Source organism: Schistocerca gregaria, chromosome 5 (assembly GCF_023897955.1).
Source record: "Schistocerca gregaria isolate iqSchGreg1 chromosome 5, iqSchGreg1.2, whole genome shotgun sequence".
Lineage (NCBI taxonomy): Eukaryota > Metazoa > Arthropoda > Insecta > Orthoptera > Acrididae > Schistocerca > Schistocerca gregaria.
In genome coordinates, this window is record NC_064924.1 from 169122267 (window position 1) to 169134934 (window position 12668).

Consider the following 12668-nt stretch of genomic DNA (forward strand, 5'->3'; position numbering starts at 1 on the left):
TTAAGCTTTACCAGGTAGCCATTGCTATGCGTAAGGTGCTCCTTCCGTATTTATACGGGTACCCTTCCTTTTTCACATGCTTCGTCTGGTTTGAATTGATTGCTTATTTTTCTTTGATCTGATAAGTGCCATTCTCTTTGTTATAGGTGTGTACGTCACTCTAAGCTAAAAATGCATTACTGTACTGTGTCATGCACTGTTTGTCGCATTCTGATAGTGAGTGTTTATGGCCTGTCGCCGCTCGCGGCATGGCTTGCTTTTGTGCACGCTACCGCCGCTTACAATTTTTTTTAAAAAAAGGAGAGGAATCGTCTTATTAGCGAAACAATGGCAAGAGACTGCTATTTGTTCTTACTTACATTGCTGCTTTTTTTCATAATGATCAACAAGAACCAAATAATAGACTGCGTATGATAGAAGATGTTCTGAACGAGAGTTTAGCGAAAAATTTTCTCCATTTGAAAATCTTTGCAGACGCCTCTTTAGTACATAACATTCTTTACAGAAATTAGAGTCATCTTAGATTTAAAAATCTAGTCAATAGCATTGCTTCATTTCTGACTGTATCATTATTAGGCATAAGAATAATACGAATATAAACATGACATGATATTTATATTCTTCCGCATTTGCTGCTGTCTCACACTAGTTTCTTAGTTTATTAGGCAGTCAGGATTTAAATCAGATAGCAGCAAATGCAAAACAATACATGGAAAAAGTTTATATTCGTATTATTCTTATGGTGAAGAGAACACTGTATGTGATTCACAATTCATAAAAGTTCCTATCAGCAACCATCTCTTCTCACAGGTAGGAAAAAATTCAGAACGTAGAGTTGGCCATATTGACACACATCCCAAACAGTCTTGCCATTCGGATTTTCGTAGTACATTGAAATGCTGCTACATTCGAAGATGAACTATACGGAATTTATATTTACTTCGTTGGATAATGTATGAAAATGCAGTGGTTGAAACTTAGGGCAGAGAAAAAAAGCTCGTCTTCCACCTTCTTTATTTGTATGTACTGATACAGAGATTTTGGCACCAGTATTTATCTTTGTGCCTGCAAAGCATGCCTGTGTAGCGCTGCATATATTCAACGGCAGAAGTTAGTTGTGGCGGCACCTACCAACCTTTTTCAGAACTTCCGCTTACTTTGCACTCGATTCTAAGCCGCAGACGGTTTTTTGGATTACAAAAACCAGAAAAAAATGCAGCTTAGATTCGAGTAAATACGGTAGTTTTTCATGCTTATTAACTCATGCACGATGTTTAAGCAGTAATCTCTGTCTTGCATATTACCCTGTCTTCCAACTTTAAGCTCCCAGGTTTTCAAATCTTGTTCGATACAGTCCCCAACAATCAGTCTTTTCTTCTCATCCTGTCTCCTCTGACCTGCAGTTCTGGGTGACCTTCCCAAAATCTACTCTTTTTCCTAGACCTCTCCAGTCCTTTTCCTTTGCCATTCTTTCTTCCCCTTGAAGTATTCTGCCTGAATAAGGAGCCACTAGCTTGCCTAATGTGCGTGTTTTCTGCTGCTTACAAATTTAGTGTAAATAGGCATTGGATTGTTTGAGCAGCGAGTCCATGGTAGTTGATCACACTTTCTTCTGTGCTTGTGCAGCTCAGACAGACTGTTTCTGCTATATACTGTGAGAAGTGATGCAAATAGTCAGATTTCTCTTTTTATATACATGTATGCAGCAGCATTATTTCATTGTTGGAAGGAAAGATACAGCATATGTCATAAACATCCAGTTCATTATAGCCACAATTAGAATGTGGAAAAAATTAATTGACATCCATAATGAACCACAAATAAATGTTAGCATTATAAGATGCAATCTGCAGTTTTAGCTCTTGTTTTCAGGTGGTATCAGTTGGCATTTGATCTGCAAAATAATAATTTTTGCTATACTTTATTTAACAAAGTTAGATCCTGCATTGATGTGATGAAACAAAACATAGTTAAATTATTTCTTTCTCCCCCCTCCCCCCCCCCCCCCCCCCCCCAAACTTTCACAATTCTGTCATGTAGAACAGAAGCGATAATCTGGAGAGGGCGGGGAAGGTTATCGGATAGCATTATACCAGTGGGAGGAGAAGAACATTTTCTGATGGAACGTGCAAGGACTAGACTGCCAACAAGTGCAGCATCGAGAGGCTGTGCAAAAGGGTGGTGGAGGGGGTGAATGGGGAGTGAAAAAGGAGGGAGGGGAATGGGAAAGAGGAAAGTTGGGCTGGTGCATTGGCAGAGGGTGGCACATAATTAGTGGGTGACGAGAATAGGTAGGAGGTGATAGGACACAGAGAAGGTGGAAACTGTTGGGTGGAGGGTGTGGGGACAATATTTTACTGTAAGTTGAGGCTGGGATACTTTCAGAAGAGGTGAATGTGTTAGGATAATTCTCACCTGTGCAGTTCAGAAAAGCTTGTATTGTAGGGGAGGATCAGGCTGGCTTGTGTAGTGAAGCAGTCATTGAAATAAAGCATTTTATGTTCAGCTGCATGTTGTGCCACAGTGTGGTCTGCTTTGTTCGTGGCCACAGCTTGGCAGTGGCCGTTCATCCTGCCACCAGCTGGTTGGTAATCACACCAATATAAAAGCCTTTACAATGGTTCCAGCAGAACTGGTATAAGATGTGGCTGCTTTCACACTGTCCCAGCCTTTTATGAGGTAGAACGAGGCTGTGACAGGACTGGAATAGCAAGTGCTGCATGAGTGTATTGGGTAGTTTTTGCACATGGGTCTTCCTTAGGGATATTATCTGTGTGGCAAGGGGTTGGTATTGGGAGTGGCATAGGAGAGGACTAGGGCTTTGTATAGGTAGGGTGGGCGACAGAACACTATTTTGGAGAAGTGAAGGATTTTGAATAGGATGAGCCACATTTCAGGGTATGATGATAGGTAATCAAAGCCCTAGCAAAGAATTTGGTTCAGTTGTTCCAGTCTGGAGTGGTGTAGGGTGCCAGAGGGGGCACTCCTTTGTGGCTGGTTCTTGGGGGTAGTTGTAGGATTGAGGGTGTGTGGGGAAATGACACAGGAGTTCTGTTTACAGGTTAGGTCTGAGGCATAGTGCCTCTCTGTGAAGGCCTTGGTGAGGCCCACAGCATACTGGGCAAGGGAGTTCTGTCACTGCAGATACACCAACTCTAGATAGCCAGGCTGTACGGGAGGGATGTTTTGGTGTGTAAGGGATAACTGCTGTCGAAATGCAGCTAATGTTATTAATTGTTGGGTTTAATGTGAACAGAGGTGCGAATGGAGCCCTCAGAGAGGAGGAGGTCAGTGTCCAGGAAGGTGGCATGCAGGGTTAAGAAGGGCCAGGTGAAGCGGATGGGAGAGAATGCGTGGCTGTGAAGAAATGAGATAGGGTGTCAGATCATGAAGATAGCATCTTTGAACCTGAACCAGACTAATAGTTTGGCATTTTGGGAGACTAGAAACGTCTCTTCTAGGTGGTACACTAACAGATTGGCATAGGAGGGTGACATGCGAGTGCCCATGGTTGATGGCTTCTGCCAATTATCTGACTCTTCCATCAACCCTGCCAGGGTGATATCACACAATGAACATAATCAGGGATGAGGGTGGATGTAAGAGAGGGGTTAATGAGTATGGTGGCCATGGAAATCAGCAGGGGCAAAATATGGGTTGGAGGAATAGTTCCCACATTTGATAGGCCCCATCTCTTCCACACCGAAAAGCTTCTCCCATTTCTAACTACATGTGGATGGCAATCAGCAGGAACGAGCAGTTCTTCTTCCACTGTGCTGAAGACCTTGCTAAAACCTTCAAGACAAGTGCTACCTTCCAGAACTGTCTACAAATGTATTTCTTACACAATATCATACTGTATTTCACAAATGTATCTGTCACAGCATACGTACACATCTCTGCACTAACCAAACAGACAGACAATTCAAGGCCACCAACTTCATACCTACAATTTTGGAAAATGAAACGTAATAGAGCTCTCGGTAAATAAATGTGTGGCACAATCCCTTGATGCTTAATAAGCAAACAATGTAAGGACTTGCAGTCGAAAGCCATTAGCTATACAATTCTGATGATGGTACAGCAAAGTAGATATTGACATGTCATCATAGCTAAGATTAACTTCAGCATTTGCATATGGTCACCAGTGAAAAACAATAATTTTTATGATACATTGATGTGACTAAGAGCATCATTCTGTACACGTGAATAATGTTAATAGAAAGGCTGTAGAAGGTCTATTTCAGTAAATATAGATTTATATGACACTGATTGCCATCAGAAATATATGATCCTGTGCTCATCTGGATCATATTCTGCATCTAAGACTGAAACTCGTTTCATAAAATATCATACTAAAAAGAGGTCATGCTATCAAACAACGTAAATTCAAGAAGCGCTCATTATGTTTTTTTTCAAAGTCACACATCATGAATTTGTTTTCAGACATATTAATTAAGAATTATTTCTTTAAATTTGTTATTTTAGGTTTGCTTTTTAATAATAATTATAGTAAAGTTTTGTGACTGAATGTACAAGCAAAAACTATGTCATAGAAATTATATTAAGAGTGAAGTTAAAAAGATGTAACACAATTATGTACCATAGTTAAATAATGTTAAAACATATATCTTATTGAGTAACAGTATTCCAGATTTATGAAACTAATGCATTTGTTTACCAATATAGAGTTTAACGACATATGCTGTGATACTCAAAATGTTTGCTCTTCACTCATTTCCAATGTTTGAATTTTATAATAGCCAGAGTGGGTAATCTTGTCTCATAATCCCAAACCACCACTCAGAATCAGTGTACATCCCTTAATCCTTTCTTCTCTGTGACTAGATGATAATTGTTCTTCAGAAATCTGTGACAGTTGAAAATACTCCAAAAAATTCGGCTAATAATGCAATGTGTGTTTGAATAAAAACAGCCACAACAGTTACATAACTAAACAAGATGATTAGTTCTTCCTACTCAGAATCAGAATGTAAAGAGACTCTCAATCACTAAAAGAGAAATTTACAGACCCCATCCACGGATGGTCAAAATTATTAAAAAAATAAACAGTGAGATGAAAGAAAATGTGGAAGTGAATCCTATCCCTTTACTTAAATGGTTGAAGTACTTTCAGAGTCTATGCTAACAAATATTAGAGTCCCTTACAATCCAGCTTCCAGAGGACTTCTCAGAGAAACCATCTCTGACTGTGAACTTAAAGAAGTATTATAAAAATAATGATAAAGCCCCAGCAGAAGGTTCAGTCTAGAACTGTTGAAATATTCAAGCAAGTCATTTATGGACAGATTCCTAAACGTAATAAATATGATCTGGTCAGGAGATGATGTATGAGAGCCGAACTAAATCAATTAATGTTCCTATCTTCAAAAAAGCAGACCTAAAAAATTATGATAAATTCGAAATTGGCACATAAAATTTTTGCCAGCGTCATCAAAAACAAGTTGTGCAGATACTACCAACACGTCATGGGTAGCGAGCAAAATGTCTTTCAATATGTAAGATGGCTGTTTTTCATTGAAATTGCTAATAGAAAAAATAGGAAAATTCAGTCTAGAAAAACATATTGCCTTCATTAGCTCCAAAAAAGCTTTTGATAAAGTCAAAAGAAACAAATTATTACAGATTCTAAAAGTTGATCACATTCCTCAGAAACTTATTAATAATATGTACAAAATTTATGGAACAAATTTAATCTGTCAATAAAGAGAACAAATCAGTTTGTGGCAGAATACGTGCAGGAGTACAACAGGGATGTGGTCTTTCACCACTCTAGTTTATTATTTTTATGAATAAAATCACCCAAGAGTAGATACAAATGCATGCAGCTTCATTCAGGTCAACAGAACCAGAAACCAAGATGCTTTACTTTTTTCAGCATCTTCAGAGGATGACGTACAATTTATAAATTGTGTCTAAGAAATACAGCATTGACATCAACATTGGAAAAACAAAAACTATGACTTTTTGTGGGAAATACCCAGTAAAAAGTAAGATCTGTTTGAAAATAAAATTCTAGAAAGAGTGAACACATTCAAATATTTAGGCTATTAACTATCCTTTATATAAGAAACAGACTTAGCCGGAAAAAAAACCAAGATGTGCAAAAACAATAAATTATCCTTTGTTAAAAAAACATACCTAGCTGAAAAAATCACAAGACATGAAAAAACAATTAGCATTATTAGTAGTGTAATGAAACATTCCCTGTTCCTGAACCACATCAGAATATGCCTCTATAAGATCATAGCAAAATCTATGTTGTGTTAATGCAGTGAAGTCTAGGCAATGAAGGCAAAAAGATGGAAAAAGACCTACACCCTGTGAAATGAAATTTTTGAGACAAGCAGCTTTTTAAAACCAAATGTGATCACAAACAGAATGGAGATGTGTTGAAGCAACTTCAAATAGAACCCACTGCATATTATATTCAGAACTACCAAAACAACAAGAGAAAATGTTTACTGTGAATGAGCTCAAAGGGGGTCCCATTATCCATGTTACACTACCAGCCCAACAATGTAAGATACTAGGTTAACCAATACAAAGATGGCAGGAGAACTTCTCGGTGAGACCATAATGGATTATAGCCCTAATACTTAGAAGGGAGGTGGTGGTGGTGGTGGTGGTGGTGGTGGTGGTGGTGGTGGTCATGACAGTGATGCAGTTTGATTACAGTAATGATGTGATTTCTGCACTGTACATGTATTGTTTGATTTAATGCCCATGCTGTTTCACAGTCAGAGCAGAAGTAAATTTTTGTTGCTCCAATTTTTCGTAATTTAAAATATTTTATGATATTTGACAGGTATTAGTTACACAGATGAAGCACAGTAGAGCCACCCAACTGATTGAAACTGCAGGAAAGCACAGAGATGTTACTGAGTTAAATGTAATCCCTCCTAGGGATGACGATATCTCTATATAAATGTATTCCTATGAAGGGAGTTAGAATTGCTTTTTGATTGGAAGAAAGGAAGTGCTCTACTTATATACATTCGATACATATGAATAATGGTGTAATTCAGAATTACATGTTAGAATCACCCCAGAAGACTTCCAAATGCCTCACCTGTTGAGAAGAGTTTTATATCAATTCTATGAAGTTTCAGGCAGTTATGATTATGATAATGGTGGCAGTGATGTTAATGATGGTGGTGGTGATGATGATGATGATGATGATGATGATGATGGTGATGATGACAACTGTCCAAGTGGTATTTCTGCTTCTAAATGATATTGATCTTGAAATTTGCTAGTGGATTAATACTGTGTGCCTGACCAAGGCTTGAAGTCAGGACATTTGCCTTTTGTGGGCAGGTGTTTACACAATCCATCCTCACAGCTTTACTTGCACCAGTACCTCATCTCCTACCCTCCAGATTTCACAGAACCTTTCCTGTGAAACTTGCAAAACTACAAGTCCTGAAAGGAAGAAAATTGTGGGGATATGGTTTTGCCATAGCCTGGGAGTTGTTTACAGAAGGACATTTTCACTCTGCAGCGAAGTGTACACTGATATGACGCTTCCTTGCAGAGTAAAACTGTGTGCCAGACCGAGACTTCAACCGAGGACCTTTGCCTTTCACGAGCAAGTGCTGCTGTGAAGTTTTTAAGGTAGGAGATGAGGTACTGCTGGAAGTAAAGCTGTGTGGATGGGTCATCAGTCATGCTTCAGTCGCTCTGTCAGATGAGCCCTTGCCCATGAAAGGCAAAGGTCCCCGAGTTCAAGCCTCAGTCTGGCTCACAGTTTTAAGCTGCAACAAAGCTCCAAATCAGCGCATATGCTGCTGTAGGATAAAAATGTCATTTTAGAAACATCCCCTAGGCTGTGGGTAAGCCGTGTTTCTGCAGTATCCTTTCTTCCAGGAGTGCTAGTCTTGCAAGTTTCACAGGAGAGCATCTGTGAAGTTTGGAAGGTAGTAGATTAGGTACTGGTGCAGGTAAAGCTGTGAGGATGGGTTGTGAGCCATTCTTGGGTCGCTGCATCGTTGAGCACTTGTCTGCAGAAGACGAGGCTCTCGAGTTTGCGTCTCTGTCCAGCTCATAGTTTAAATCTGCCAGGAAATTTCATATCAGTGCACAGACCACTGCAGACTGAAAATCTCGTTCTTGATATTAATCTTGTGTTGCTCCAAACATATATTTGTGTCTTTTCAAGTTTATTTCTGTTATAGGTTCTCAAGCTATGCAGCTACACTGATGGTCGTGTTTTTCTTGCAACAACTGCCAGAACCAATACTTCCACCAATTCAGAAGATTCTTCATCCAGATCCTGGGAATCCATGTATGACTACAAGAAATACAGATTCTTTGAGCAAACTTGTTGAAGAGTATTTCAGGTACCTTCTTATTACTTTTTACATTTCATATTTAGCAACCAAGAAATCTCTGCACACACCATTTGAGTTTTGATATTATATCTATGATATATACATACAGGCTTTTATGATCAGAAAAGTTTTAGATCGGTATTGATCTGTGGAAACCACTTTAAAATGTATCACAGAGGGAACAAAGCAGTGTATCACATTAGGATTTCTTCACGTTCCGATTGCATGTGTAGTTAAGGAAGAATGCTGAAATGCCTTTGTGTATGCTTTAATTAGTCTGATTTTGTGTTCACAGACTGTGCAGGCTCAATACATAGGAATCTGAAGTATATTTCTCTATATTTCACTTAACATTACAAGGGACATTCAATAAGTAGTGCAACACATTTTTTTCTGAATGCAGTTTGGTTTTATTCAGGATTGCTATACACCACATTATTCCCCACCCTTTTGGCTACAAAACCTATTTTTCAACATAATTCCCATTCAATGCAATTGCCTTACACAACCATACTGGAAGGGCCTATATGTGTGCATCGTACCACTCTGCTGCTTGACGTCAGAGCCAACGTCATGCTGCATCACTAACTTCTCCGTCATCCAAATACTGCTTGCTCATGGAGTGTGTTCTTCTTTGGGCTGGACATATGGAAGTCAAATGGTGCAATATCCATGCTGTTGGCTGGATGAGGAAGAATTGCGCAGTGATGGAGAACAATAATTTCATTTCTATTTGTGTGGTGACGAACACACCGAAATCGTTTCTTCAATTTCCTGAGGGTAACATAACACATTTCTGATTTGATCCTTGGAGCATGGTGGAGGACATCCAACAGATAACCCCTTCAGAGTTCAGAAGACTGTTGCCATGGCTTTGCCGGTTGAGGGTGTGGCTTTGAACAACCCCCCCCCCCCCCCTCTCCCCCAAGGAAAGGTGATGTGACACCATACCGTGGATTGCCATTGTTGTATTTCTTGTTCGAAGTGATGAACCTACATTTAATCGCCGTTGATAATGTTCAACAAAGAGTTATCACAATCAGTCTGATAATGCACATGCAATTCAGCACAGATGATCCTTCATTGCTCTTTATAGTCTTTTGTAAGGCAGCAAGGAACCCAGAAGGCACTCACATGTTTGAGTACCCCATCTGGTAGATGACTGTGTCAAAAGAAACATCCAGTTGGGCAGCAAGGTGTTTGACTGTGATTCATCACTAACCTCAAATGAGAGTGTTCATACATTCCAACATTGCAGTAGTGACAGCTGTGTGCAGTTGGCTGGCTCGTGGGAGATCGGACAGGTTTGCACAATCTTGCTGCGATGATGACTCACTGTGCTTTTGTCCACTGCCACCTCTCTGTAGACATTCTGCGAACACCTCTGAATACCTGCCATGCTCTGGCTTTATGCAAAAAAAAACTTAATGGCAGCTGTCTGTTTGGAACGGACCTCCATTACAGATGCCATTTTGAATGCTATGTGCAGCTCCACCACCTATCAGAACTTCAGGAAACTGCAGGAGCTGCAGTGAGAATATTCAACAATGTCCCACAATAAATTCTGCATTTTTCAACCAAAAGTGGCTGAGAAAAAAAAGTGTCGCATTACTTATTGAATGTCCCTTATATATAACTTTGTTAATAGGCTTTTACAAGCTAATTGGCATCCACCAATTCATATATGTCTCAGACAGAACTGTGGTTGTTCTCGTAGCCCTTCTTTGAATATGTGCAACAGTCCATGTGAGTTCTATTTGGTATTCCCAAACACCTAACAATATTCTAAGATGTGTCACTCAGGTATTTAATAAACATTGTTCCTAGTAGACTGACTGCATTTAGCCAGTATTCTGGCAGTGAATCGAAGTCTGAGCCTCCATTACCTATGACTAGGCCTGTTTGATTGTTCCGTTTGATATTCATGCAAATTGTCGCAGCAAGCTATTTGTATGAGATGACTGTTTCCAGTTTTTACTTTCTGATACGATACCATTCTTCTTCACTTGGGGAAGTGCAAAATTTTACTTTTCTATATATTTAAAGCAAGTTACCAGTCTTTGCACCACATTTAAATTTTAACATGTTCCGGCTGGATATTCGTGCAGCTTTTTTTCAGCTTGTACTTCATGATAGTAACTGAATCATTGCAAAACATGTGAGGTTATTATTAATAAAATCTGCCCAGTCCAATGTACAATGTGATCAGCACATTCTAGAGCATGCCTGAAGTTACTTCTACTTACGTTGATGACTCACCATCCTAAATAACATGCTGTGTCCTTTCTACAAAGAAATCATCAGCTGACTTACAAATTTTGTCCATCAGGTTGTCCATTGTCTTTTCTTATCTCTTGGAAGCCAGCAGAAAGATTCTTTGTTCAGTCTTCCATCTATTCACCTGATTACATGTCCTGTGCACCTTATTTCCTTTTCATTTCGGATGTAATTATACAGCATTTTCCTGCCCTAATCTGTTCCTTGATTCTTTTCTCTGTTCTCTTATCACACTAATTTCCAGTATGCATTTCTGCAGGGCTAGATTGGAACACAAGTTTCTCAATCTTCCTCACTCCACCACCTCTCTGTCTCTACTCAAGCCCAATTTTCTCCTTTTAATCATGTGCCCTTGGCCTTCCCCTTCATTCTTGCCCCCCCCCCCTCCCCCTTCCATCTTCAACCTTTCCATCTTCGTCTCATCAATTGTGCTCACTTGCCTGCACCGTTTTAATCTCTTTTCCTTAGTCTTCTCTTGCAGGGGTCTTCATGTGCCCTGCTGCTAATATTTTCAAGTTTTGTCTTTTCCATTTTTGTTACTCCTGTAACTTTATTTCACTGCTCTCACTTTACTTTTTCTCCTTTCCTTTACGATACAAGTTTCTGCAGCATTCCCCTCTCCTTCCCTCTTTCCTGATGAAGCAACCGTGGGTTGTGAAAGCTTGTAATTTGTGTGTGTTTTTCGTCTCTGTCAACATACCAATGTTCTTGTTTGGTAAGTTACAGCATCTTTGTTTTTAGATATATTTCTTCCATGTGGAATGTTTCCCTATGTTATATTCATATCATTAATTTGTATGACTCCTTACCCTCTCCCTTAAAACCCACATCCTTTCGTCTTTCCCTCTCCTTCCCTCTTTCCTGATGAAGCAACCGTGGGTTGCGAAAGCTTGTAATTTGTGTTTGTGTGTTTTTTGTCTCTATCAACATACCAATGTTCTTGTTTGGTAAGTTACAGCATCTTTGTTTTTAGATATATTTCTTCCATGTGGAATGTTTCCCTATGTTATATTCATATCATTAATTTGTATGACTCCTTACCCTCTCCCTTAAAACCCACATCCTTTCGTCTTTCCCTCTCCTTCCCTCTTTCCTGATGAAGCAACCGTGGGTTGCGAAAGCTTGTAATTTGTGTTTGTGTGTTTTTCGTCTCTATCAACATACCAATGTTCTTGTTTGGTAAGTTACAGCATCTTTGTTTTTAGATATATTTCTTCCATGTGGAATGTTTCCCCATGTTATATTCATATCATTAATTTGTATGACTCCTTACCCTCTCCCTTAAAACCCACATCCTTTCGTCTTTCCCTCTCCTTTCCTCTTTCCTGATGAAGCAACCATGGGTTGCGAAAGCTTGTAATTTGTGTTTGTGTGTTTTTCGTCTCTATCAACATACCAATGTTTTTGTTTGGTGAGTTACATCATCTTTGTTTTTAGATATATTTTTCCCATGTGGAATGTTTTCCTCTATTATAATCACAGTACAACTTATACAGTGATAAGCTGCAGAAATAGCATTTGTGGAGTTTGGAGGGGTGCAAGTTGTGAATTGATTAACTGTGAATTGTGATAAATCACAAATAAATTAACAGTTACCAAAAAGCAACATTCACAGAAATCAGTGATATTGAAAAGTCACCGTTTAGACCATTCCTATTTTTTGACATAGGAACTGAACTGTTTCTTTAAACTAGGTTATAATGCCACAATCAGCCCTGATGAAAAAATCAAGAACTAATTTCAGCATCAAATAGCTGTCAGTTGTCATTGATGTCATCATATTTATGGCACTATTAACTGGCGAAAGGGAAAAATTCTGTTTTCCGGTGCCTAGCAGATTTTTCATTATCTCATTAAAAACCTCCAATTTCATATTGTTTGCCATGTTATCATTTAAATGAAATTTTCCTGCCCAGACACATGGGTTGTACCGTCATGGAGGGTACAGATGCCAGACCCACCATGTCAGAGGCAGGACCACCAATTAAAGCAATCATTTGATATACTACCTCAGCTGCAACTTTTCCACAGCCTTTC

General features: G+C 39.2%; 1 protein-coding gene across 6 annotated transcripts in view; it reads left to right on the plus strand.

Moving 5' to 3' along the window:
- LOC126272100 (speckle targeted PIP5K1A-regulated poly(A) polymerase-like) overlaps positions 1–12668 on the plus strand; it is a 192614-nt gene that overhangs the window by 130998 nt on the left and 48948 nt on the right. For all 6 annotated transcript variants that reach the window (XM_049974683.1, XM_049974680.1, XM_049974684.1 and 3 more), the window contains one exon: positions 8199–8363. In XM_049974683.1, coding sequence (XP_049830640.1) covers positions 8199–8363 — 165 coding nt within the window. The remainder of the gene's footprint in view (positions 1–8198; positions 8364–12668) is intronic.